The following is a 27,735-nucleotide window of genomic DNA, read 5'->3' on the forward strand; positions in this document are numbered from 1 at the left end:
AGGGAAATGTATGCTACCTAGGAAAGGAAAATACCGCTCAATGAATTCTTTTGTGATCTAAAAACACCATCTGGGTTACACACAAAGGCCAAGGAGAGACAAACAGGAGAAGGTGGTCCAGGAAATATGCTTTCCAAGGAAATGTGTCAGAGAAAAAAGTATCAGTACTCAATGGCAGAGGATTCCTATAATGCCATATAGATGAGTTTTGAAATTAGCAATGTGCTATTCAGACCCTGAATATTAATCCTGAAGAATTCATCAGTATGTTACTTTTGTAAGTAATTCTAAAAAGGAACAGACAGTGAAGAACAGTCTGATGTACTCAAAATCAAGGAGACAGAATGACATCAGTATTGTTTCATCTTAGTACACAGTACTGTTAAACTTCTATTATTTTCTAACTTCCCCTTAAGAGAGTAGGAAACAGAATTATCTCTGAACGAGACCAACACTGAGCCAACCCCAGCATGTTTCTTGAAACCCATGAGCCTTGGGAAAGGCCGTACACATTCTGACTGCCTTTAGCTTCCCTCTGCCTGTAGTTCCTACCCTAGTCTTTGCCCCTTTCTTCTTGCCTCTTTTCAAGGTTTCTTCCCCTAACCTAGAGAAGTGCCTAAGAAGTCAGACCCAAAAGGACTCCAGTACACAACGCCTGGAGACAGAACCCTGCTCTGGTGGACATGGAGGTGCTGAGAAGTCTCATTCTGGAAGTTGTGACATTTCTGGTCAACCCCAGGTTAGGAAAAAAAATGGAGCTGGGCTACAAGCAGTTGTACGAAGGGTCCGCCAGTTGACAGCACTTTTGTCAGCAGGTCTCCCCCTGGCCTTACTGCGAGGGGAGAGCCCACTGTCCTGTAGCACTGAACCAGGTTGAAAGAGCACATGAGTGAAACATGTGTGGTGTCTTTATATGGAAACCAGTTCAGAAGACTCATTCTTAGAGAACAAAAAAACCAGGTCCCAGTTTCCCTAAGACAGAAAACCACTGTTTAAAGATGGTGATACAGTGTTCCAATGGTTTGTAAACAAAGGGGTTAAAAGAAGCCACCAGTACTCACCTCTTTGAATTAATTACAAGCCACATTTGCTTTAGAATACATCACAGATTACACTACTATTTTCACACAGTTTATTCCAAAGTTCAAAAGTTAAAATGTGGACATTTCTCCCTAAAACAAATTATCCCCTGCCACTCCCCAACACACAATCACCACTCCTGTTACATCTCTTTACCCACGCTTACCACACACTCTTGCAAAACATGTGGGGGTCAACACCCCAATTATTTGGTAATACAAAGAAACTACAAAGTTACACGAAAGAATCTCATTTACTTCCTTTTTGCCATTAGACCATGAATGAAAGATTAAGGGGGCAGTCACATTACCTTCATCCAGAGTCAATACTTTACTAATATTCTTTTTTCTTCCTCCAGAACATTAAAATCTGAAGCAGTTTCACTTACTACTGTAACTTTTTGACATCCCATTTCTCTTTTCTGAATGGCTAATCTAGGACATACTTTCTTTTCAAAACTATCTTAACAATGTCAAGACTGGCAATGTCAAGAAAACAGTCTCCCAGTTGTAGCTTGGCCAAGACGCTCTGCAACAGCCAAAGTTACCACACAGGTGCAAACGATGCTTTAAGAGTTATTGATATTTTAAAAAGTAATAATACATTAATATGGAGCCTCCACATTTTTCTGATGCAGCAAAATTCCTCTAAAGGTGGTGGCAGCTGTGAAAGAGAAGGCACTTTGTGCTAAAATTCAGAGGGTGTCTCATGAGAGAATGCCACAGCAAAGGCCTGGTCAGCCCAAGCTGCAAGTGACCCTTGAAGGTAGAGAGAAACATCCCCCAGGAAGGCATCTGCAAAGGAAAAATCTGTAATCATGATTCCAAGGCAAAATGGCATTTAAAGTCAGGAGAGAAGAACTACCAAAAGAGAAGACAAAACACAGTTGCACCAAGGATTGAAGAGTGACCTTGTTACAAAGATCTGTAGGCTGGCTTAGCACTTTGTATTGGGCTGGTTCCCTCGCCACTTCCAAAGAGGTTCTGGAGACCAAGCAGGAGCAGCACTTTGGCCAAGAGGGTTCCAGGCCTCCTGCCTCTGCCTGGGGTCTCCTTGCTGTGTTCCCAGGAATAAGCCAAGTTCCTGTTGGCAGCACTTGCGGGAGTTGCTGGTCCACGTCTTGGGGATTTTCTGAGACAGCCATGAAGAAAAAGTGAAGGTTTGGTTTTCTACACGACCTGGGACTCCTTGGCAATGCCCAATGGCTTTGGGGGCCTTCTAAGAGCAACAAGGGATCAAACTGGTATTCCCCCATCAACACTCAGAAGAGCAGCAAGAGTATTTTAGATGAGTGGGAGGACAAAAATCAATGGATTAAAGGTCTTTATCCTAGTACCATAAATAAAGTGCACCATGAATGGAGGCTATAAAAGCCACTCGCCCGAGGCCGAGGTATGGGGAGAAACTACCCTCACCACCCTGTTAGAGGTTAGTGGATCATTTCCTTCAGCCAGAATGCTGGCTGCTGAGACTTTCGTTATTGCTGTATTTCCTTAGTACTATGGAACTTTCAGCTATAAAAAAAAGAAATACTTGATGGGCTTGGTAGAAAGCATGTCACAAAAATCACAGGAATTGTCTGATACTCAACATGTTACAATCTCAATAATGCTGGATGATGGCTGTTTTTCCCCTTCATTCTGATGAATTTTAGGAAAACTCAAGTTTTTTGAAGAAAAAAAACATCTATCATATTGGCTCGTGATGCTTCTGAAAAAGCAAGACAGCTGCTTGTGGCCGATATAGTAGAAATGATTCTTTTTTTTCCTACAGCTTTTCAGATGCATTAAGGAAGAGAATCCACTTCCTATCACATTTCAGGTGAATTTACCATGACATACAAGTGGGTTCCATAAACTTCTTGGAAGGTCTTTCAAAAAAGTGTGTGAGAGGAAAACTGTGATGTTGTACAAAACGCTGCTCCATTTAGGATTCCATTTCAAAGAAACTATTTTGCTGCTTTCATGTAGGAAGGTATTGCCCCTCGCGCAGTTAGGCCTTCAAAGCGCTTGTATGTGTAATTGATGAAGACCCAGTCTTTGTTCTTGTAGTCAGTCTCAGGGTGATTACTTGTCGCCACTGGGAAAGAAACAGATGTGAGAGCACATTCACTGCCTTACCCTGATGGGCTACTCGGAACGGAAGACATGACATTCTGAAGAACATACCACAGTTTCCATTTGGGAAGAGTTGTTTTACACTCTGTGCGAATTTTCTACATTTGCTTGCCTATATGAACTTTGAGCCTCATTTTTTTGACAAATATTTTTAAAGTTTTATTTTCCCCTGTCATTTCAGGTTACTTAAACTTTAATTTAATAAATAACAACAAAAGAACAGATCTTTGGGATTTATCCGCCCGGTTGAGAAGTCTAAACATGGAAGTTTGGTATTCATCTTCCATTCGACAAGGTGTCACTGCTACCCAGCATCAGAACTGGAAAATACTTACAAAGAACCTGAAGATCTGAAGTTCCTCTTCACGTTCTCTACCCTGATTTGTAAATATCACCCCCCCAAAAGTGGGGGGAAATAATGCGCTTACAAGGCAGCAGGAGTCAGTCAGTGTTGACAGTATTACCTGTTGGCTTAAGAATATCAGATTCTGGAAACTCATCGAAGTTTGAAGTATCATCAATGCTTTTGATTTCAATAGATATTGCAGCAGGTCTCTCTCTGCCAAGAATAGACATGCCAAAAATTACTATGGTTAATAATCATATGGATCATACTAATCAAGTCTTTCTCCAAAAGAGACACATGGTCTGACATGAGAAGACTATCCACTGGCAGGTAGAGCCTATTTTCTCTTAAAAGTTTATGACCACTGACCAACCACACCACTGACTATGTCCATACAAAATAAATTACAAAGAAAAAATATAAATAATAATTATTTGTAGATAGGAAAAAAGACAAGAATGAGAAATTATAGTCCAAAACTAATGTATTTCCCCTTAGAGGTCATTTCCCTTTTTAGCCTGCCCCATCTGCTAAAAAGGGAAATGACCTCTAAGAGTCACCTTGCGAAGGGTTCTGCCCTTCTACCAGAGGCGCCAACAAGTAGGGTGGTTAAAAATGCAGCACAAAGGAGGTAAAGGTAAAAATCACAAGGATGCAAATCAGAAAACCATTATGAAACAGATGACAACTTCATCTTCTGTTTAGCAACCAACAAATGCTGAGTAAGATTGTATGGGACTACGGCAGGCTGTGCAGACTCTCGTTGCCACTGGCAGCACTCTACAAATGCTAACATAATGATTTTCCCCCTCCCTCTCCACTCTTCTCTGAGCCACTTCTCATCCCAATCCTTTGTCCACTCCTTTCTATCTACTAGTGACAGTCCCTACCCGTGGGCAGAGGCAGTCTTGCTGGTAGTCCCCACACTAGAGAGCCTGGTGTGTTCTCGGTAATATAGCAAGGACTTATGGAACCCTAAGTTCACTCTGTAAATAACTGCTGTGTTCAACACATCTCATGGCACACAAGGCCAAAAGGAAGCCCCAACTCAGGAAATTCAGGAAAAAAACCCTGAATTTCTAAGAAGCTCTCTCCCCTTACTTGGTTTGCCAATAATGGTGCTTGCAAATCAGTATTAAGCAAACTACGGATTTTCTGAAATAACCCTGAAAGCTTTTATATGGATATACCTGATATGTTCCCAGTCAACGCCTTCAAAAAAAGAATTACTTTTGATTTCCTCAACTCCAGGGGCGCCAATCCTATGTTCCCATTCACAGCAAAATCTGGAAAAGACAGAGGCCTTTCAGCATACCTCAAGTAGTCTGTTTGGAAGAAGAAGAGGAATAACCTTTTTTTAAAAAAAAAAAAAAAAAAAAAAAAGAGGACTGGAAAGAAGCATGAAGCAGACCCAGAAAATAATGAAAGCCAAAAAAAAATAAAAATAAAAAAATAGATGCACTTATGTCAAAAAGCCTGGGTGGAGGCAGGGGAGATGTTCTCTGACCGATACCTCAAAATCAGATCCTTGGCTTTCTCAGAGATAGGAACTTCTGGAGGAAAAGTCAAAGTTTCTTTCCAGTTCATCACCTTCTTATATGTTTCTTGAGGGGTCTCAGAACAGAAAGGTGGGTATCCTGTAATAAAAAAGGAACTCGGAGCTTTTACATCCCAAAACTCTGAATCTAAGATTATTCTCCTTAATACGATTCTATAGATCTATAATGATCTTTTATGCCCTTCCCTCCATGAAATGGACAGGATTTCTGCTCTTCCCAGAAATCACCTAAATAAATTTTTTCCCCCAAAAAACCAAAGTGAAGTTGTACTTCTGGTACCTCTAGGGAGCCAGCTAATAGCTGGAGCTGGGAAAAGAAAGGAAGACATAAGTAGAGGTGCAGATGTGAGAACCACTGTGTCCAAAGAAGAAATGAAAGGATGAAACAACATCATTAAGAAATGACTCAATTCTAAGAATCCTTATATGGGTAAGGTGCCAAAAAAGTTGAATAAGAAAAAAAGCATAGGTTTTAAAAATGACTACAGCCCCTTTTTTGAGAACTACAGACAAGAGGATAAATACAAAGCATATTACTCCACCTGCCCACCACACAGATTACATCTACCTCCAAAGGTATCCATCCAGTGTTCCCAAAGACAGGACAGCCAAACAGACACCACACCAGCCATCACACAGACTCACTCGGTACCAGCAGAGATACATTTACTCTCCTAGTGCTCTTAGGCATATGGTCACCCCACCCCCAGATGTGTCCCCTAAATGCACAGACATACCATCTGAATAAGAGGGAGAGAGGTCAGAGGGTTCCATGCTTGAAGGCCGTGAGAAAGGGCACAGAAAATAAGAGCATATGAGGCAATGCCCAGGTAATGCTCTCTGCATACAATGGACATTTAATAAATGCCAGCGACTGAAAGAGCTACTAAATGGAAAGGATGAAATAGAAGAAAAACATGATAAATCATCAGCAGAGCAACCACATGATGCCTGGATGCCAAAGGATATAGTGGGATAAATTTTATGGCCGAGAATTTTCTACCTGGGAAACTTTACTTTGAAAGACAAGGCAGGGTGTGTGTGGCGGGGGGGGGGGGGGGGGGGGAGTGCTTAGATTACCACAAATTGTAGGACAAGGCAGGGTGTGTGTGCGCGGGGGAGAGGGAGTGCTTAGATTACCCCCAAATTGTAGGAAACGTTCCTGGCTACACAAAAAACGTCATCTGAAAGCATGCAACTTACCAATGAGCATCTCATACATGATCACCCCAAGCGACCACCAATCACAGAGCTTGTTGTACCCGGTCTGCATGAACACCTCGGGAGCAATGTAGTCAGGAGTACCTACTGTGGAGAAGGCCTGAAACACGTACCACACGTCAGGGAGGCCCAGCTGCCCAGAGTTCTGTTCTAGATACCAAAAGCTACCTAGAGCTAGGTCTTCTACAAACCAAACAAGTGGGACAGCCTAGCTATTTAATGGCAAGCCTGATTTGCCAGAGCACTTTTGAAATGAACAATAAAGTTCACTCAGAGATACTTGTCATAACAACTAGTACCATACCCAGTGTCAGGCTCTGTACTTCTTATATGCTTATGAACCTAGTCAGTCCTAACAAAACTCAGCAATGAGGACCTTAGTAACCCAACTTTGCAGATAAAAAATCTGACACCCAAAATGGCTTGCCCAAGACCTCAGAACGAGTTAAGTGTCAGAGTACAGTTTGAAAATTAAATATCTTGCTCCACATCATCCCTCCTTCCACCACATACATTGTTTGACTTGAGAAAATCACAAAGGCAAGTTTTATTATCAAAAGCTAAAGTTCTATCCTATAGGTCAAAGGCTTGTAAATGTCTATTTACCAAACAATATTTATATAAATAGTTCTTAGAGGAATGTTTTCTAAATTCAAGTAATCTATTCTCACATACCAGGACACAATACCTTCCAATATGCTCAGCATCAAAGAGATTACCACATGGAAGGCTCTAATCTAGGTGCTGTTGATAATATCTAACTTCTAAAATTAAAAATTACAGCTGTGTTGTCTTTTTAAAATATTTATTATGAAACACTGCAAAAACATACAGGATAAAAAGCACAGACAATATAACACCTGTATAACTATTACCCATATTAAAGGGAGGTTAAATCATCTGCCATATTTGTCTCAGATCATTTGTCTTTTTAAAAGAAACAAAGCTAAAGAAACAAAACTATAGAAGCAATTAAAGACAGATAGTCCCTTCCTCCCTCCCTCCCCACTGAAGTTAAAAATACCCCGAAGTTGCTGTGCTATGCTTGTATGAATATTCACATGAATGACATACTACTCTTGTATGTTTCGAGTTTTAATAAAGGGTTTCATACTGTACTGTATTACTCTACAATGCTACAACTTGCTTTTAAGCTCTAGTTCACCCATTGTACTGTTGTACGCTATTCCATTATAGAAATTGCAGTGCTTTTTGTCTACTCTCCTGTAAATGGACATTTATATTGCTTCCAATGTTTCACTATACCAAATAACACCTGAATAAACATTCTTATAACATCTCTTGGGCACATGTGCAAGAATTCCCCCAGAGAACGTGAGAGAAACAGTATCGCTGGATCTCAGATTAGGAGCATCTTCTACTCAGACATCTTCCAATGTCCTCCGAAGCGGTTATACCTATTTAACACACCATCAGTGGAGATGAGCTCCTAATGTTCCACATCTCACCAACACTTGGCTTTGTCAGATTACCAATTTGGTAAATATAGAATGGAATCTCACTGTTTTAATGTGCATTTCCCAAATTTCTAGTAAGGCTGAGTGCATATTCATACATTAATTAGCCATTCAGGTCTTTTTTCTGTGAATTTCTGTTCAGATTCTTTGCCCATTCATTTTTTGTTACGTTATCTTTTTCCTTATTGACTCGTAGAAATTCTTCATGAATTCAGGGCATTAATCCTAATTCAGGCATTAATCCTTTATAGTTTTACATACTGCAAGTATCTTTTCCCAGTCTGAGGCTTATAATTTTTAATTATGATTTTTTTAAATGATGTAATATTTGCCACATACCAAAAATGTGTAATTATTAAATTTTAAAGCATAATGAAATGAATATTCATAAGTTCAACTGAAGAATCACAATAATACCAACATCATTAAAACTAAACATGTACTCCTCCCTCTCCCATCCTCCTGCCTCTTCTCCTATGTTCAATTTTCTGTTTATCATTCCAATATTTTTTGAAAGAAATTTAATTTTGCCACGTTTCTATAATGAGATCTTACTGAGTTTTGTCCTTGAGCTTTGTAAAAGTGGTATCATTCTACATGCAGTCTTCTGCTATTTGATTTTTCCTCTCAATGTTTTGTTTGTAAAATTAATCCATATTGTCACATATAGCTGTAGTTTATTTTCATTGCTGTAAAATATTCTATTCTGAAATGTACCCATTTTCCTGTTGATGGGCATTGAGTTATTTCCAAAGTGTTGCTATTTTGAAAATGCAATAAACATTCTCATACATGTCTCCTCATTCACAGGTGCAAGTTTCTCCAGAGCATATGCCTAGGGGTAGGAATGTTAAGTTGTAGGATATACACATGAACTGTAAGATAATTCCAAAGCAGTTGAACCATGTGGCCTGTTTTCTCAGTTTTATATTTCAATATAAAGTTTATTTTTTCTTTAACGTAGTAAATTATCAAGTTGTTCTTTATGATTTATATCCTTGTATTTAAAATATACTTCTTTACTCTGAGATCATAAAGATCTTACCCTGTATTCTAAAATTTTCAAAGGTTTACTTTCCATCTACAATTTATTTTTGTGTATACTGTAAGGCAGAAATCTACTTTTTCCATATACATAATTGTACAGTTTTCTTTTAAATACGCATATTAGGTAACATAAATGCCAGAGTTTTTTTTTTTTTAAGTCTTAAAGTCTAAAATATGGATTGGGCCTTCCCCAAGAAGCAGAAATATTTTCATTCTAATTATAAAGGTTAATAAACTACAGAAGCCCTTCAATTTAGAGACTAGATTTATCACAGGAAAGCTGAATGTTAAGTAAATCTTATTTCTTCAAAGATTTCTATTGTAAAACCAGAGTTCTATTGCCATGGAGAAAGAATTCCTTCTAGAGTTATAAAACATAGCCAGTAGCAGGACAAACTTGTGGTACAAGGTAATACTCTCACTCTGGGACTAGAGTCCTGTGACTCGGGAGCTCACTCTCATTTTACCACATTGGTAAGTACCAGGTAATAGATATTTCTAAACTAGGGACTGCCCCCTTCCCAAACCTTTGTCTGTTTTCCATCCAGGGTGTTCTCCAACTGCAAGCTCTCAATATCGCAAATCTATATCCTCTTTCCTTTTGTTGGCTGGGTATTTATAGTCAGTAAGAGCTGCACTCTGAAAAAGCTTTGTTGACTGTTAATAGTCATTTTCAAACACATGATGTGTTTCAACTTATGATTTCATTTAGGGGAAATAAAGCAATTTCATTTCCTACTCAATCACTTCTGTAAATTCTACACTTAAAAAAAAAAAACTGACAAAGATCAGATGCCTAGATGTACTTCATCTCTTACCTCTGTGGTTTAATAACTTAAAGCTGATATACATCTATTTCCTAATCAGTTATCAAGGCCTAAGGTTACCCACAACCACACAGCAACTTAAAACATTACAATATGATTCAAGCAGCCAAGGAGTAAACCTTAAGACTTTACTTTATTCAGTGATTTTCAATGGACTGAAAAGTAATGGGCTGGGTGAGCAATATATTAGGCTTATCCTAGAGCAGTAAATTTATATTAAGCATTAACTAATATTAACCTTCCACTTGATACTAGCTGAATGGGATCACTTATAAATGGTCAAAAGCACAGGGTTAATTGACTTTTTAAAGTCTGTGAAGTTACTTTATTTTCTTCAAGTTATCAAAATAGGTAATAGGAGGATGACCTTAATACAGTTCCATTTCTACTATAGATAAAAAGGCAAGAACCTTAATCATAGCACGAGAAAAAACATTTTAAACTATTAAGGGGCACTGAACTCCAAATACAAAAATTGTGAAATCTACTTCTTTATAAACTTATAAGTGATTCCTAGTAAGTCTGACATGACCCTCTGGTGTGTGTCAAAGAGCACAAAGCCTATCTCAGAGTATAAGGATTATTTAAGATATTTAAGTTTAATTACCCCCCAACTAAGTATTAGTACAGTGGCCAAAGGTTAAATCTTAGCTAGCTTTAAAAAAGAAAAAAATCACAGAAGATTCCTTACTTTTAGTTAGCTTCCAAAACTACGTAAATATCAGTTTCCCAATAATACAAGAGCTATTGTTTAAGAAACAGTCTTTTCCTTGGAGAATCTACCTTCACTGCCCAGGAGAATCACCCACGGTCCTTATAAAGATCAGACACTCAATCTACAGCCATGCCACCCTGAACAAGCCCCAATCCCTCTGATGTCAGAAGCTAAGGAGGGTCGGGCCTGGTTAGTACTTGGATCAGAGACCACCTAGGAAAACCAGGTGCTGTAGGCATAAAAAATAAAGGATTGTAAACTGACAAGGTCCTTGCAATCTGTGAGGTCAACCAAGGGTTGCCTCACCTAAAAAAAAAAGAAAAGATCAGATACCCAGACTATATACCCTGAACTAACTGAATTAGAATCTCTGGGGATGGGATCCAGACATCGGTATGTTTTTAAGTTCCCCAGGTGATTCTGATGAGTAGCCAAGGTTAAGATCTACTGCCCTATGGTGAGACATAATAGGAGCATCTGACTAAATTTGTTCTTGACATTCCCTAACCCTTAACAAACCACTTAAATAGTTTTTCAACCACGTATACAGAATTTAGACATTTTTAAAAGAGTATCAAAGTGCTTAAGGAGACTACGATGTGACTATATCAAACTTAAATACCCCAAGTTGTCAGAAAAAGATTATCAAAGATTAATTTCAGTTACTGCATCTCTAGAATTGTTTAAGTTGATGCCTCTCCCAGGGCCCAGGTTTAACATAAAAATCATAACATTCAAAGTATGGCCTGAGACCCACTGATGGGCCTCAAATAATTTTTTTTAAAAAAAGCAAGATTTTTCTTTGATTCTTTCTTAATCCTACAGGCTCCCATTTTCACATATGACTGACAGCTACTCACTAGTGACCTACTAAGTGAGTTATTAAAGATACTATAGAGAACTCTTATTCAGTATTTTACTAAGTAGTCTGGCTGAAAAACAATATTTGGCAAACCTGCCAAGTTACTATCATATACACTGACAAGCAGAAGTACCACCATTTCTAGATAATACATGTGCATGATCATCTTTCCAAGTTAGTCACAGTTTTCCACTGCTGCTAGTCTTGTTTTCTAATAACCATCTGTTAGTTTAGCTTTACCATCATCAATTTCATTTGCTATGGCTTTCTAGCAAAGCCTAAGTACACAGTGATAAACATTTCTATTATCTCTAGTCAATAATTTTCCAATAACTAGTCATTAGGACATATAACATTGCATTTCAAATATGAACCAATGAATCAGAATAAAAGTTTGTTAGAAAGCAATATTTCACAGGTGAATTTTCATTATTTAAATAACTTCCAATATACTATCAAGGCATATCCAATGTTATTTTTTAAGCTTGTGGGGCACAATTTTATGTATAGACACTCAAATACTTACAAAGTAAATAATAAGTATTACCCTTAAATTTCTCTCCAATTTTTAACACCAAGTTCCTTTTTCTACAACAAAGCAGGAAAGGGTGGGGCAGGTGAATTGAAGAGTCTTGACTTGCTGAAGCGAATCAAATTTTTAGAAGTTTGAGAGTGACTCAAAATTTTAAAAGTTTGAGAACCACTGCCTTAAAGCTCTGGGTAAGTATCTATACTTAGTTTTATTTTGAGAGACCTCCAGCTTAAATATAATCCCTTTATCACCATAAAAATAGGGAAAAGGTGGAACAGGAAGGAAAGGGGTTGTCACCAACGTAAAAGGTCAGAATGAGGTGATCCACTGAAAATGTCACTACCAAACAACCTAATATTATCTATCCTACTTCAAAAGATTGCATATGATGCAACCAGCATAATAACAGTGCTCTATTATGGTAATCTTAAAAGCAAGGGAGAGATATGCTGCAAACATTTATGAAATGCAAATTTATGCACATGTATTTTGAACATATTCATACTTGGTTTGTAGCATTTAAGAAGCTACAGGTATTACTTACTAGCTGACGTCTATTTCTTTTCCAGGTTTCTGCTTTCCTTTTGGAATTCATGTTCTGGAAAGCTAAAAGTAGAGAAAACAAGGTCTGATCAAAGTTCAGACAAGAATATTTACTACATTTTTTATCCTCTGGTTCAAACCACATGAGCCCTAAAGTCTGCCTATACATCACTAACTCTGGGTGACACATTTCCCAGCAAGTCTGTAAGCCCAAATCAGAGGCTCTAAAGCATTTACTCAAAGAATTAGACAATGTGAATTTAAGCAGCACTGCCATGTAGATCATGTGTCCAGAGTAGACATGAGCAAGCCTTAATCAGAATTATAAGGAATTTAATTAGAATTGCAAGAAATTCAGTCTCATCAAAAGCAAAGGTCCTAAAGTAGACCTAAAACATTCACAATTTCTCAAAATTACCATCGAATTTCCAAGAGTAGTAACTGTTGCATAATCAAAGACTTCTGGATTTATAATAATTATTTGACATAAACTTCTCAAAGATGAATTGTAACTTTACTACACAGTTTCAATGGTTTGATAGTGCTGGAGTGGAAGTAACACACATAAAGATAAATTTCTTTCTGCCATGACAGAAAGAAGCACCTAAGATAAACTTAACCTGGAATTGTTCTCAGGACTTTTTCCTCTACTTCCCCAAATTCCTCTCCAGGAATCTTCTCAGCAGAGTTTCAAAGCAAGCTCTTTTGGTGGTACTCACCTTGCCTCATCATACAATTCAAATCACAGGCAAAGTTGGGGAGGTTTTTTAATTCTCTAAAGACTCAATCAAAGTGAGAATCTCCTAATCTGCCCTGCATAATTTGGTCACCAAGGGAACAGCTCCTCTAGGCCCAGTTAAGGGATAAAAAGGCTAACATCACTGTTAACACTTACTGAAATCACTGGGAAGGCTGTGGTTCAGATTCCTATAAAATTCTGTCCTATGTGCTTTTTTCAGTCCTGTGCAAAGGCCAAAGTCAGAAAGTTTCACATGGCCCTATGGGGAAGAAAAAACAAGATAATGGATGGATGAACATTCACGGATGTGGAACAGAACACTATCTTCTCCAGTTCCTTGCAGAATCCATTACAGCTCCACAGCCAAAGTATGCTGCCTTTTTACTTTTATTACAGGGAAAACGTATATAACAGCAAATAAATGTTTAAAAGATCACCCCAAATCCTATTATACTAAAAAAAACGTATTTTTATTTTTGCTTATCCTTTTTGTCCAAATATAAATGTTTAAACATAGCTGAAGCCTCTAGAGCATCTAAATTTTACTATTTCTTAAACTAATTCAAATATTCTTGTTTCTACAGTCTTCAAAATTACTATTTTAAATGTTTACAGATAATATTCAAATGACTTAGTACATCATGGTTTATTTAACTATCCCCCTAATACCAGATCCTTACTCCATTTCTAATTCTTCACTCTCATGTTATGTGGATTACAGAGAGGGCCTGTGTTCTCATTCATAACCATGCTTGGTTGTTAAATGAGGAGTAAATAAACAAATCTTTGCCCATACAGTTGCTTCTTCTTTTAAATTATTTCATTAGGGTAAATTCCAAGAAGTAAACTATTCCAAAGACAAAGGGAATAAGCTTATTACATAGTTTTTGATAAAAGTTGCCATTACTGTATTCCAATCATAAGTCTCTGATTCTATCATTCCCCTCAAGAAAAACTCACACTACTTGGGAGCCAGACACCATGCCTTAATTGTGTTGTCTCATTTATAACTCTTAAGCAGCATTTCCCAGACTCAGAGTCATTAAATGGCTTGCTGGTAAAATGACAAACCCAAAGTCATAAATCAACATGATCTTTCTCCTCAGACCAGGATTACCTAACTATTCTAGCCCCCTGATCTAATCTGGAAAATGAGGATAATGACATCTTCCTGGCAGGAATGATGACAATTAATGCATACAAGGCTCCTAACTTTGTGCCTGGCACATAACTAGCCCTAAGAAAGAGGTAGGTATTCTTGGGGTAATAAAATTTTAAGTAGAGAAGGAGGTAAAACCAAAAATAAGAGAAAATCCTGATGCTCAGGGATCTACACTGATCAAGGTTGCATAATTACAAGTGGTGTGGCCAACGTTTGGGCCACAATGACTTCAACATCTGTGGTCTTTTTTATGATATCACCTTCTTTCAGGCCCTAATATACAAAATTCCCAGAGTACAAGGCTATAGAAGCCCTGCTCAGATGGGTCAGGTTTTATTTTTTGATTTTAAAGAACTCCCATTAGATTTGACTGTGTGTGTGTGTGTGTGTGTGTGCACACATGTGTGTGACCATGAAAGGTAAACTGCCTAACAAAGTAGCTCTTTTTTTTTTTTAGATTTGTAAATAACTTACTCTACAAGCCAAGGAACAGAGTTTAATTTGTAGTTTTTTTATAATTACATGTTTTACCCAGACACCTCTAAGAAAGGAGTGTGTCTTAAAGAGTAGTGCCTAGAGCAATGCTATCAAGCCCAGATTTTCAGAGAATTGTGTAGCTTACTCTGAGTGTACAGCAAAAATTCAACACTTCTACATTTTCACTTCTACAATCCATATGGCTGAACCTATAAATGAGCTCACTTATAAGAACATTTTTCTATAAGTTTGGGCTAGCACAATATAGAGAACAAATGTACACCTAGCAGGGTTCCCCAATCCTCCTCAGTTAGAGTCATCAAGTTCTTAATCTTTGATGTTTCCTGGACCTAAACACAGACCACAGAGTACAAATAAGCCAGCACTAAGACACCTGGGGCACAGGATCAGGGCACGTGAGTCCAAGACCAAAGTAGGTCCAGTGTTTTATTATAAATATATCTGAACTTAATCACATAGAAAAATACTCTCATACACACTAACATTGTAAAAGCAGAATACCAAGCTATTTTAGGATGCTAACTGTATCTAAATTATTGATACAAACAGAAAAGGTAGAAAAGCTATTATACCAAAATGATGGTTATCTGAACAATGAGATTATAGGTATTTTTCTTTTTTATAACTTTCTATATTGTTCAAATTTTCCACTATGTATTATTCTTATAATGAAGAAAAAAGCTATTAATCAGGAGAAATTATCTGACAAATCTGCCCTCTTAAAACAGAAAATTAATGGTTTTCAAAGAAAGTAAATCAAAATTTCAGGATTTTCAAAGACAGCAAGAAAGAAAAATACCCTAGGAATCAAATTTTCTTTTCTACTTAAAAATTCAGTCGAGACAGCATTTCTGTGTAATAGAACATAACATTCTGGAATTTTAGGGTTGGAGGGAACTTTGGAGCTTTTCTGAATCAACATATTCACTTTATAGGTAAGTGAAGTCAACAAGAGGGAGGGACTTGCTTTGGGGTACCCAGCAATCTAGTAGCACAGGGATTCTCTACCAATTTGCTGTGAACTTAAGAACCAATCACCTAAGCTCATTTGCATGTCAAATAATAAATATAAAAAGGCCATTACAGAGGCTAAGCATGACTCTTTTTTAAACAGATGGCATAAGATTTGGAACCTAAACTCTGCTGCTGTTGCTGCTGCTGTGCCTTACTTCTTGGTTGTCTGAGTTCCTTGATTGATGAGGCTGCCCAACAGAGGGACACTCAACAGGTAACACATTCGTATAGTTAATTATGTACCGAGAAGATGATTATCTTCGGCTTTAGTACAAAATAACCTTCTAAATCAATTTTACTCATAATGATTTTCAAAAATGTCTTTTATTTTTAAGAGGAGCATTCAAACTATAGAATCATAAGCCTTTCAGAGAAAGGAAGTAACAGCAAACTTACCTATAAAAAATGAAAGGAAGAAATATACAAGGTAAGCTCACAGTTCCACAGCTTCCCTACTGCGATTACCACAGTAGATGGTAAACTGCCACAGCGCAGGTGTTAAAGCAGAAGCTGCTCAGATGGGTAAATACACAACTGGTGATGCTGCTAGCCACCCTCCAAAGTACCTTGCTGTCCAGAAGAAGGTTGTCTGGTTTGATATCTCTGTGGATGAATCCAAGCTGGTGAATGGAGTCTATGGCTAATACTGTTTCTGCTATATAAAACTGAGTCTCCTCTTCTGTCAGGGTATCTTTTTTCATTAGTAGAGTCATCATGTCCCCTAGAAAGAAGAAGATACAAAACCACCACACACACACACACAAATTACATGAGTAAGTGCCAGTTTTCAGATGTGTCTTCCCTATCTGCCAACATCAGGCAGGGCTAAATAGGCCTCTGCTCTGTTCCAGAGACTGACCCATACTGCTACTATGGGCGGAAATGGTATGTAGTTTCTAATACTTAAAAAGTAAAATTCATAGCTATGGAGACCAAAGCACCTAAGTTAAATGATGCTGCCCACTGAGCTATAATTTCCATTTTACTTAAAGAAAGAAAAGGGAAATTTCTCTTGCAATAAAAAAAGAAAAAGAAAAAGAAAAAAACGTAAATTGCTTAGGATAAATTTTAAACTGGGGGAAAAAGCTACTTTTAATTTTGTCTGCACAAATATCTGCAAATTTCTCTAGAACCAAATGGCATTTCTGCATAGGTTGTACTGCTGTTGTTATAGAGAAAGGCTGAAATACCGAACAAAAATCTAAACATCTGGGGAGGCTGAAAACAAGCTCTTCAATTTCTATTCACAAAACTCTAGAACATAAACAAATAAAAAGGTGGATTTTTATCTGGCAAAGTGATAGAAACAAAAAATAAATATAAACTGAAAATGGTCCATGCTTGAATTTCTAATAGTGCCTTCCAAAAATGTACATTGAACACCTCCCTCAATCGGTGGGTTTTTTTTTTCCTCCAGTGTTTTATTATAGGTATTTAAAAACGCAACAATATGCTTTATGCAACTTTTACAACACAGAATCAGCAGTTTATCAGTTAAGATGTAACCTCAGTTTTCTACAAAGTCAAAATTTAATTATTTCTGCTTAATACTAGCAACATAAAATGGCAAAAAATCTGATCCTAACTCAACGGTTAGACAAAAGCAAAGCAAAGAAAATAGGTGTAAGTAGTTTAAAGCTAAGAGAAACAGGAAAAATTCAGTTTAGATTTCATATAAAGCCATTTGTTAGAAAATAGGAAAAAGTGAATTGAAACATTGAAAAATGAATCCCTATTCACTCCTGGCAGCTACACATTCAATCTGGAGGCACACCAGAAGACATGGGGCAGCACATTCAGGCCGGCTCTAAGGTAGTTGTATGGCCTTACACTGTGGCCCAGGAGAGCAGCCAATGGCCTCACCTGTGTGAGCTTGCCCAGATGATCAGAGAGCTCAGGCCAGATGGTCTATGGCTCTGCCGGCCAGCTCCACCGAGTGCAAAGGGCAGGGTCCAGGAGACATGAGAAGCTATGGAAGATGGTGCAGGTAAGGCTTGAGGAGACACATGTCAAGGGGCTGGTGACTGAGCTGGTTTTTACTCCTATTTAAAACTGGCATCTAAATAATAAAAAGTTTCTCCTCATTCTATCAGATTCTTTTCTAATCTTCATCAATTCTTGATAAAAAATTATCAATGACCCTAGATGTAAACTAAAAGGTGTCAACATATCAAAATAGTATGTCATAATTATATTTGCTTTGCTATAGAACCAAAAAAGAAAAAGCTTTCTTTTTTCCCACCAGAGTTTACTCACAGTTTATCTGCTCACTGGGCAACAGACTGTTCCCCAGAAGAGATGGTATGTCCTGTTCTGGGTCTACTTTGGAGCTGTCTTAGGAGATGCACATGCTAAGTCACATAAAATTTGAAATCTCAGAAATGAAAAATTGATTCTGTCTACTAATATAGGCAATGAGAAATTCACTCCTTAGTAGTAAGTTATAAAAAAGAAACCAAAAAGTTGAAGGAAAGAATGTTATAGTTTCAATTTTGTCATTGGCTAACTGATTATACATGATTCCCATTGACAGGAGAGCAGGCAGAGTCCCTAGTTTATTCCTATATCTTTAGAAAGAAAAAGAAAAGAAAGAAATGTCCATCTGAAATCATGAGAATGAGTGAGAAGGTTACTTTTATGGCACTAAGAATTGTGGAAAGGCACCCCAGCACAAGACAGGTTACTGACTTCCTTTACAGACCTAAAAAAGATATAGAAAGTAACTCTGTGAGCACAATTAAAAGTAGAAAGGAGGGTTAATTGAGGTGAGAGAGAAACCACAGAACAAAAAGGAAAAATGACCTTTCATCGTCAAGTAATTACCTCCAGGCAGGAACTCCATGATTAGGTAGAGGTTTAGCTTATCCTGAAAACTATAGAACATTTTCACAACCCACAAACTGTCTGCCTCCACTAGAATGTCACGCTCCGCACGAATGTGGCCAACCTGGAGGTATACGCATTTGATTAATGACAGGCTTGCTCTGCTTTATTAGACTGTATATTTGCTTAAACAATTTAAATATTATTTTAAGTATTAAATTGTGATGATGCAAAAGATCTAATTTGTACTTAGGCAAACCTACTTACTCAAAATTGATAACATTTGACTCAAAGGTATTTAGCAATAAAACTTAAGTGATGAAAGGTTTAAAAATGGCAAAATAAATGGCTTTAATGCAAACAGCAATTTAACAGGGCTATAAATTGAACCTCTGATGAGTTAAAATAACCATTATTTTGCATATCTGTTTGTTCTAATACAGTAGTGCCCTCTTATCTGAGAGGGATACATTTCAAGACCCCCAGTGAATGTTTGAAACTGAGGATAGCATGGAACCCTATATATTATATACTATGCTTTCTCCTATACATACATACCCATGGCAAAATTTAATTTATAAATTAGGCACAAGTAGAGATTAAAACAATAACTTAAAATAAAATAGAACAACTATAACAATATACTATAATAAAAGGTATATGAATGTGGCATCTCTCAAAATATCTTATTGTATTATACTCACCTTTTTACTTAAAAGAAGCACTTTACAGTTTCTCTTTTGCATAACTGAATTGCCAGCATCACTGCTCTTTTACTTTGGGGCCATTATTAAGCAAAATGTGTTACTTGAACACAAGCACTGCAGTACCATGACAGTCATTCTGATAACCAAGATGACTATTAAATGGCTAATGGGCAGGTAACAAATAGAGTGTAGATATACTGGACAAAGGGATGATTTAAGTCCCAGGCAGAATGAAGCAGGATGGTGCAAGATTTCATCACACTACTTAGAACAGTGTGCAATTTAAAATTTATGAACTGTTTATTTCTGAAATTTTCCCCTTGGTATCTTCAGAAGACAGCTGACCACAGGTAACTAAACTTGTGGAAAGCAAAACTGTGGATAAAGGGGACTACCGTAATTTTTTATGATAAAAATAAGCCTCAAGATGAGACTCTCTAAACAAATCCTGGCTCATGACTGCAAAGATATCTACAATGGCAGTGCCCTGGTTGAGAATCCTAGAATAACTATACCACAGCATTCAGAACACTACTGTTTAGAGTATATGTTCAATGAATTCTTACTGAATCGAAAAAAAAGAACACCTGAGAAATGTTACAGATTCAAATCTATGAAGTTTCCAGTTTTCTACTTTTACTGAAATATCTAGTTAAAGAGATCAATTTGCCAAAGGTTTGGGAGAACTGATAGAGTTACTTCATTAAAATAATGTTTTGTTATCATATTTACCTTATCTACTTTAAATATATAATGGTAACCAAAACAGTATTGCATATTATCAAATCTTGTTCCCTCTGCCCTCATATAAGTACCATAAGATGCAAAGTTGGGCTGAATCAGACATAAATTTATTAAACCCAGTCCAATCCTTGAACAGAGGTTTTTGTCAACATATGCTACAGGGCTTGAGTTTTATAATACTGGCACTACTCAGGTATGGTCATTCTTTTGTTTGATACAATGTCCTACAAGCTTGTTTGTTTTACTGAAGTATCTTCGGCAAAGCAAGACACTCTTCTTCCATTTGGACACAGATACCACCACCCCTCTCCTGTCTTACACCGAACCTGACTCATTCTTCCATGCTAACTCCCAGGGGCCTGAAGCCATTTGAATTTACATACTACTTCAGTTTTCCATCTCTACTAAAATTGTTCTTTGGGAAATTTTTAAATAGCAGACAATTTTACATTTTTACATCTCTACTTACAGTATGATGGGAAAAATGGAAGATAGGGGTGATAAGAAGCAGTGCTATGAAACTGTGAAGAAGCCAAGTTAAGCATCTGCCTTTACTCAGCTTTAATACAGAAGCAAAGCTTTCGGGAAACACTAAGGTCACTTGCTGAACTGCAGCCGTGGCTATGACCCACCCAGTCCTTACCAGACATGAAGGCAGTAAAAGGCAGCCTTCACCTGCCTCTTCATCCTTTCTCCCTACTGCTACTACTGGGAGCAAGAGAAACAGTGAGGCACTATTACTACCACTTGTCACTCACCTTGGAGGACAGAATGATGACTGCAAAATTCCCTGTTTGTCAAGGGGGAAACTATAGTCACGGTGAGTACATCCTGCACTTCTCTCCCGGGGCTGAAACAGCAACTAGGAACCTCAAGATCTAGGACTGAAGTCAGGTGAATATAGGGTAAAGGACGGAAGAGCCAGAGCTGGAACTCACATCAGAGGCTCCCTTTCCCATTCTATAAATATTTAATGGGCTGGGGAATTACATGCTAGTTGCTATCCTGGGCACTGGGAAAGAGAGAAAAGTCAGTCTTTTGTCTCATCCTAACACTATACTGGCATTACAACTGGAGGCTTTCCTTTTGCTTTAGAAGAGAAACATGAAGAAACTACCTAAATGTTGGTCTCTTACCCTTTAAAATTTATTTTCCAGGTAGCAAAAATTTCTGCCTTGTGAGACAGAACAACCACCTGAACTCTCAGTTGGTAGCTTTAATTCTTGCTTAGTTTGGTAGAAGGAAACGAAAAACTTTTCCGCTAACTAGGTCACCTACACCTACAAAAAGCTAGGCTCTGAAGCTAAACTTTTCAGCCCTATCTAAATGTGATGGATTTGTCCTGGTCTAATTATTCTCACCTAGCACAAGCCTGTTGCTTGCTTCTTCAAGACGGCTGACCCAAGAAGAGTCTGCATCTGGAAACTTTAACTTGACCATACTGAGCTCAAAGTTAGGGAGCTGACTCCAACAGCAAATCCTAATTCTAAAAGACATTTCCTTTACTTACATGTAAAAAAATTTTAGAAATTAATTTTCTAAAAGAAAGAAGATACGATACTTGAGAAAATGTTTTTACACAATATGCTTGGATCATCTCTGTTGCCATGCTGGGCAACTGGCACATGTACTAATTATTTGATAAAGAAAGGTTTTAAGCCTTGGTTAAACCTATAGAAAATACGTCTTGTAAAAATAAAAATTACTTGTAAAATACAAAATATACTAACTAATCAATATGGCTTTATATTCTCCATTTCAAGATCAACTGAAACTTTTTCAATGCCTATACCCATACCACACACTAATTCTTATATAATAAATAGGGCTGTTGTGCATTTTTAATAAGGTTGGTGTCAGTATAAACTATAGCACTTGAAGACTGACTGGCAAGGTATTTGATACTCTCAACCGAAATTCCTGGCAGTCTACTAAAACTTCTGGGTAACATGAAAATCAAGGAGAAAATATAAATTCCAAGTTTCCGGTCTCCATCCCTGCTCTTGTGCTCTGTATCCAGAGCTCTCCTTGCTGTAGGGGTCTCTCTTTGTCCTCCTGTAGCATCTCATTTCTTACAGGATATTTGCAGGAGTCACCCACTACAATCTGTTCTTAAGCAACTGCTAAATTAAACTAGATTTATAGCTAGTCAGCATTCTCATTTCTATTATACTGTCCTATATTTAAAATTTATTTTGCATAAAGTATGTACACATCTTATAAATCTATTTACAAAGTAGGTTTAGGTTTTAGAAAGTGTTCTTAATCATTAAAGAAGAATTCACTCTGCCATTTACATTACATTTTTTTCAAATTCATTAAGAAGACAGTTCTCTTTTAGGTATGCTGAGCTACTCAGAAGACCCAACTTTGATTTCAGTGTACATAATACGAAGTATATTAAGACACATTATAGATCACAAATTCCAAATTCTAATTCTTAAGCCTCAGTTCCAAGGTATGTATACAATTTCTATCTCTCAACATTCAGTAAGGAACATATGAGCAAGTGCTTCTCAAAAGAAAGATCCTCCTGACAAGGACAACTTATGGTCAACTGGGAAACACAAACAGCAGATGCTTCTCTAAGTTTTCAACTATAAAAAGACTACACATAACATATAGGAATTATTTGTACTTTTAAAATACATGTAACTGCTTATTTGTTGGAGAAAGAAAAGTATTCGTATATTCATACATGACAGAGATAAGGAAAATTGTAATGAAAATATACATTTCAATTAAGCAAAAACAACAGTTTCAGGAGAAGAAAAGTTCATAAGCTGACTAAAATTGCTGCTAAAATTGTGCTTTACCTGCTCTTTTTCAAGCATATCTGCTTTACGGAGTATTTTCATTGCATATACATGTCCTGTATCTTTCTTCTGAACAAGCCGCACCTAAAAGTTATAAAAGAAATCCCAAGTTAAAAGTTCATAATGCCAAGCTAATGCCTTCATGTTATAGAAAGTATTATTTAAACTGAAAAAGTATTGCAATTTTAACATAAGCAATTGGCCATTACAAAGAAGAAAATGCTTTCTGATGTCAAAAATGGACGTTATTACACACAGTGAAGTCAGTGCTAGAAACATCCTCACATATCTCCATGTGTGAACAGCTATGGCTCCCTAGTTAAATGAATCAATCTAATTTAAAGCCCTCAGTTTCGAACATAAGGACTCATTAAACCCATGGCACATGTCAAAAAACCTAAGTAAATGATTACGGCAATGTTTAAAACAATAGCAAAATCTTGTGCATAGAAACAAAAAATGTCTGCAAGGAAAAAAACCTAAAATGTATAATTAGGAAAATATGGTTTTATGCAGTTTTCCTTTCTCTTTTTAATTTCTCAAATTTTTTTAGAGAAACTAAATAAATTAAAAGACAATTAATGGTGTATAACCCAAAGAAAAACTTCTTGGCAATTCCCTGACCATCCTCCTACTCCTCTCCCACAATATGTAGGTTTTCTTCTCCCTGCACCTTTTTCATGTTTTTCTGATTGAGTCCCACATCCCTTCTCCACTGAACAGAAAGCAATTTAGAGACGGAACCGCATCTTTACCTCTAAGGGGCCAACAGGAATTCTGAACACTGAGGAATCAATTTAATTTTCACCTGTGGTTTTAAATATGCATTCACAATTCCCCTAGGCACTATTTTTTAATAATATGCTGTTCCTTTTATACGATGATGATGAAACTATTACATTAGTAAATCATCAACTTTGGATATTTTCCATTAATAGGGATGACCTTGTATGCGTTCATTCAAACTCTCCCCAACAGACTGCTCTTGTGACCAAGCAAGATTGCATTTGCAAGATTAGCTGGGATAAAGTTACAAAATGCTTTCAACTTTATACCACCACCTACATAATTCATTTCTATAAATTCTATCTTCTAGAACTATTTTCTTAGAGCTCTACCAATCTAGCAGGAAGAAATAAACGGTGGAGATTTGCTGTTCACTCCTGGAGAGGCAATGTGGTACTAGGAAAAATAAGAGCATTAAAATCAAAACCTGGACCCAAATTCCGGTACCACTGCTCAATGGCTATGTGACACATTATATATCCCCTCTGAGCCATCTATAATATGAATTGTCATTATTATAGGAGAGAAACACTCAGTAAATAATAAATATTGATTTCCTTCTACCTTTCAACCTCTAGATCAATAGTTAAAGCGTCAATATCATTTCTGGAAAAACAGAGAACAGTCAGAGATCTGGGACAGTGAAGAGGGGAAGAAAAGTGAGGAGGACAAAGTAGTTAAGATGTGGGGCCGGTGTGCTTGACCCAACTACCCCAAATCTCAGTTATTTCGACAATCATGAACTTATGGTATATTAGAAGCTTTGAAGTTCTGTGCTATTTTTGTATTTGATAAGTAGCTGTGTGTTTTTGTTATTTACCTCACCAAATGCTCCTCTGCCTATTACTTTTAAGGACTCAAAATCTTCTAATCCAAGTCTCGTTCTCTTTAAACGAAGAAATTCTGTTTCTTTCCGAGCATGTGCTGATCTCCTGAGTCGTTTCTAATGTTTAAATAAAGGAAGAGAGGGATAGGAAAAGGAGGAGTTGAAATCTGCAACTCTGCAACAAATCGTATTTGGAAAGCCACACCAGACTAAGCATAATCTTTTCACACATGAAAGCACCACAGAAGGACCTTTAAGAGGTTGCTTCTCCCTTTCCCAACCTTCAGACTCAGTAACCAAAACATACTGAACAGATGGATGCTTCCTCTGAGGACTTCTGTCTTTTCTAATGAAGGAAGGATAAACAAGCAACATTTTCCTTTAACCTTTGTTATATAACATAAAAGTTTGTTTGTTTTTATATTTCCCTCTGCGTTTTTTACATGTAGCAGTTAATTTTACACTCGTTCTATTATTCTTACAAGTTTGGGGTATTATTCACCATTTTCCGAGATTCTATGATTCATTCCTATTTTTGAAAGAATTTCCACTGCCATTTCAGTTTCTTGCAGTTTCTTGTTACCTGTATTTTCTCCTGCCACATCAGTGGGGATTGGAGGAAAGAGCTGTTTTGAGATACTTTTCCTTGACAATGATTTCAGAAATTTGTCCCCACTTCTATGGAGTCTTTTCAGTGAATTCTATAAGTATGCTATAATTTGCTTTTTTAAATTTTGATTTGATTTTGTCTCTTCCTTTCCTTGGAATTCTAAATTGATCCTAATTAATTTATTATAACTGTGCCTAGAGATGTCTTTCTCTCCTGAGTACTTCATAATTAACTTCTCCCTCTGCACAAATATAAATCCCAAAGTGCACCAATCCTCATAAGTTTCTCTGTTACTGAGCCAAAACCCTTACCCCATGCACTAAGGCTAAAAAATTGCTGAACAAGATATGACCTGCCATGCTGGGTTTCAAAGGAAAAAAAGAATTCCAATTTTAATTACCTCTTCATCTTTAAGGCCTTCTTCTTCCATCACTTTTTCTAACTTCTTTTGTCTAAAAATAAATAAAGACATGCAAAGTAACATCTGAATGATAACTTTCTTTAAAGTCTATAAAAACGTAATAATTTTTTAATGATAAAAACAGGTAAATCTCAAAAGGCCTCATTAAAACAAGAAATTACAGTTACTGTGACAAGTGAAAAGATTCCCACTCTGTTAGTTCTACATTTTGAAAAAGACTGTATAAGACATTAATGCAACAAAGAATCTTATTTCGAAATGAAAAGTTCTCTCTTTTTTTTTTCAGAGGTATGTATTTCCTCCTTAACAAACCACAAAACAGCTGGTGTGTGATAACCTCCTACTCCCTGAAATCTACTTCCTTTATTTTCACATCTTCCTCCTCCTCCCCACCAAAAGCAGAAAGTAATAAATAGCAAAGGTAAAGGCAGAATTTGGAGATTTAAGGGAGAAAAATGATCATAAGAGGTGACTCGCACCACTAACAAAACTTAAAGACCCTAAATCCCTGGAGTATTAAGTTTTAGAAACTGTACTCAAGAATATTTTTGATCTAGTCTCATACTCGTTTGATAAAACTAAAAGAAAACAATTAAAACTTCTTTACAACCAATTCCATATGAACTTTATTTATTCAGCATAATAAACAAAAGCACATGGGCTAGAATCTCCCTTCCACCACTTATTAGAATTTCAGATGACAGGCAATGAGAGGACAGGGAAGAAGAAAAGTTCAGGGTACATGAAGCAACAGCATGCAGTCTAGTGTGGCTGAGGCACACAGCACTTCTACTGCCACACTAAGGCCGGCTCTTAGTCTGTAGACAATAAGAACTTACAGAGGCTTGTTCACAAAGAAGTGATGTAATAAGGTTTCTATGTTAAAATGGCAGCCAGCAGTAATGAGCTAATGGACTGCCAGGAAAAGCAACTAACCGACTGAGGCAAATTAAAAGCTACTGTAAGGATTTAGATGTGCAGGAAAGATCTGGAAGTAGGGCTGGAAACCTAGAATAGAGTGAAGAGAGGTATTGCAAAGATGACCAACAGGCAGTAGGAGTCAAGGGGAAAGTTTCAGAAGTTCTTGTGTGGGAGGATAATGATGCCACTAACCAAGATAGGAAACAGAGAGAGGAACATGAAAAGATGATGAGTTTCATTTTGGTCAATGAATATTTATTGCATTAATAGTACTTAGTTAAAATGAATATATGGTTAGAAATCACATTACAAATTCACAGACTCAGATGATGAATAAGAAACTCTCAGAAAGTGAAAAGATCCACTCTAATCCTGATAGAAAGAAGAAAGTACCTACAGGGCTCCCAGTCTGCCCACTTTTCTTCTTCTAGTTCCCAGAATAGTCTGAGATATGCATCTATATGTGCTCATGTATTGGAGGGAAAAAGCTGTACTGTTAGTAGTTTCCAGAGTGTAAATTAATTCCATTTCAGTGGTTAAACAGTTGAAATATGGAAGAATAAGAAGACTCAAACTAACATAACGGCAGGAACTATAAGAATTCGACATGCTCAGTTCTTTTTGTGCCTTGAGTATCAAATACATCAGATCTTCTAACTATATGTTTTTTGAAAGACCACACCAGACTGGGCTAATAGTACAATATGCTATCACACAGTGTGTGTCAGAATCCTTCTGACTATTTTTAAATCTAAATTCAAATTGAAGAGTTTTCCACGGCTTTATGATAAGTGTCAGAACCCTGGGAGAGAGACAGGACACTTCCACACTTAGAAGCCACATCCATCCTCACTCCAGCACAGCCTTCCATAAGCTCCACTTATTTTCACTCCCACATGTGTGGGACGGTAAGTTCTTTTGAAGGCACAGACCACCTTTGAATACTCCTTCTCCATTAAGAATAATGCTTTGAACACAGCAACCTTTTAAAATGTTGCTAAATTATATAAAAAAAAAAAAGGGTCAGAATGTATATTAATGTGCAGACTCATTCATGAATGACTACTACTTGTAATTAGCTACCTTTTCTAAGACTAATTTAGGCTCCCCTCCCAGCACAACTTGATTCAGAGGCAGCAGGAATAGAAGAAAATGGCTAGTCTACTCTACAAGAGTATAGACAAGAGTGTAATTTGTTTGATGAGACACTTAAAATCAGGAAAAACAGTGTAGAAATAAACAGTGGTTATTATTTCCATGAACAAAATTGAGAAAATTCTCAAGATATCCAAAAAATAATAAAAATAAAGAATATTACAGATTTTTAAAAATCTCAACAAAT

At 37.0% G+C, this 27,735-nt stretch overlaps 1 protein-coding gene across 3 annotated transcripts in view; it reads right to left on the bottom strand.

Annotated features, from left to right (window-relative positions):
* Positions 1-1,109: 1,109 nt before the first annotated feature.
* STK38 (serine/threonine kinase 38) overlaps positions 1,110-27,735 on the bottom strand; it is a 35,463-nt gene continuing 8,837 nt past the window's right edge. For 2 of the 3 annotated variants that reach the window (XM_036239358.1, XM_036239351.1), the window contains exons 3-14: positions 25,452-25,503; positions 24,436-24,558; positions 22,830-22,913; positions 18,563-18,686; positions 16,306-16,460; positions 13,222-13,324; positions 12,328-12,389; positions 6,305-6,422; positions 5,057-5,180; positions 4,734-4,829; positions 3,662-3,756; positions 1,110-3,159 (exon numbers count right to left, since the gene is read on the bottom strand). In XM_036239358.1, the coding sequence (XP_036095251.1) occupies positions 3,029-3,159; positions 3,662-3,756; positions 4,734-4,829; positions 5,057-5,180; positions 6,305-6,422; positions 12,328-12,389; positions 13,222-13,324; positions 16,306-16,460; positions 18,563-18,686; positions 22,830-22,913; positions 24,436-24,558; positions 25,452-25,503 (1,267 nt within the window). In that variant the 3' untranslated portion in view covers positions 1,110-3,028. The remainder of the gene's footprint in view (positions 3,160-3,661; positions 3,757-4,733; positions 4,830-5,056; positions 5,181-6,304; positions 6,423-12,327; positions 12,390-13,221; positions 13,325-16,305; positions 16,461-18,562; positions 18,687-22,829; positions 22,914-24,435; positions 24,559-25,451; positions 25,504-27,735) is intronic. The other variant, XM_036239360.1, reaches the window with a different exon arrangement.

The sequence above is a fragment of the Rousettus aegyptiacus genome, unplaced genomic scaffold, assembly GCF_014176215.1.
Source record: "Rousettus aegyptiacus isolate mRouAeg1 unplaced genomic scaffold, mRouAeg1.p scaffold_m13_p_1, whole genome shotgun sequence".
Taxonomy (NCBI): domain Eukaryota; kingdom Metazoa; phylum Chordata; class Mammalia; order Chiroptera; family Pteropodidae; genus Rousettus; species Rousettus aegyptiacus.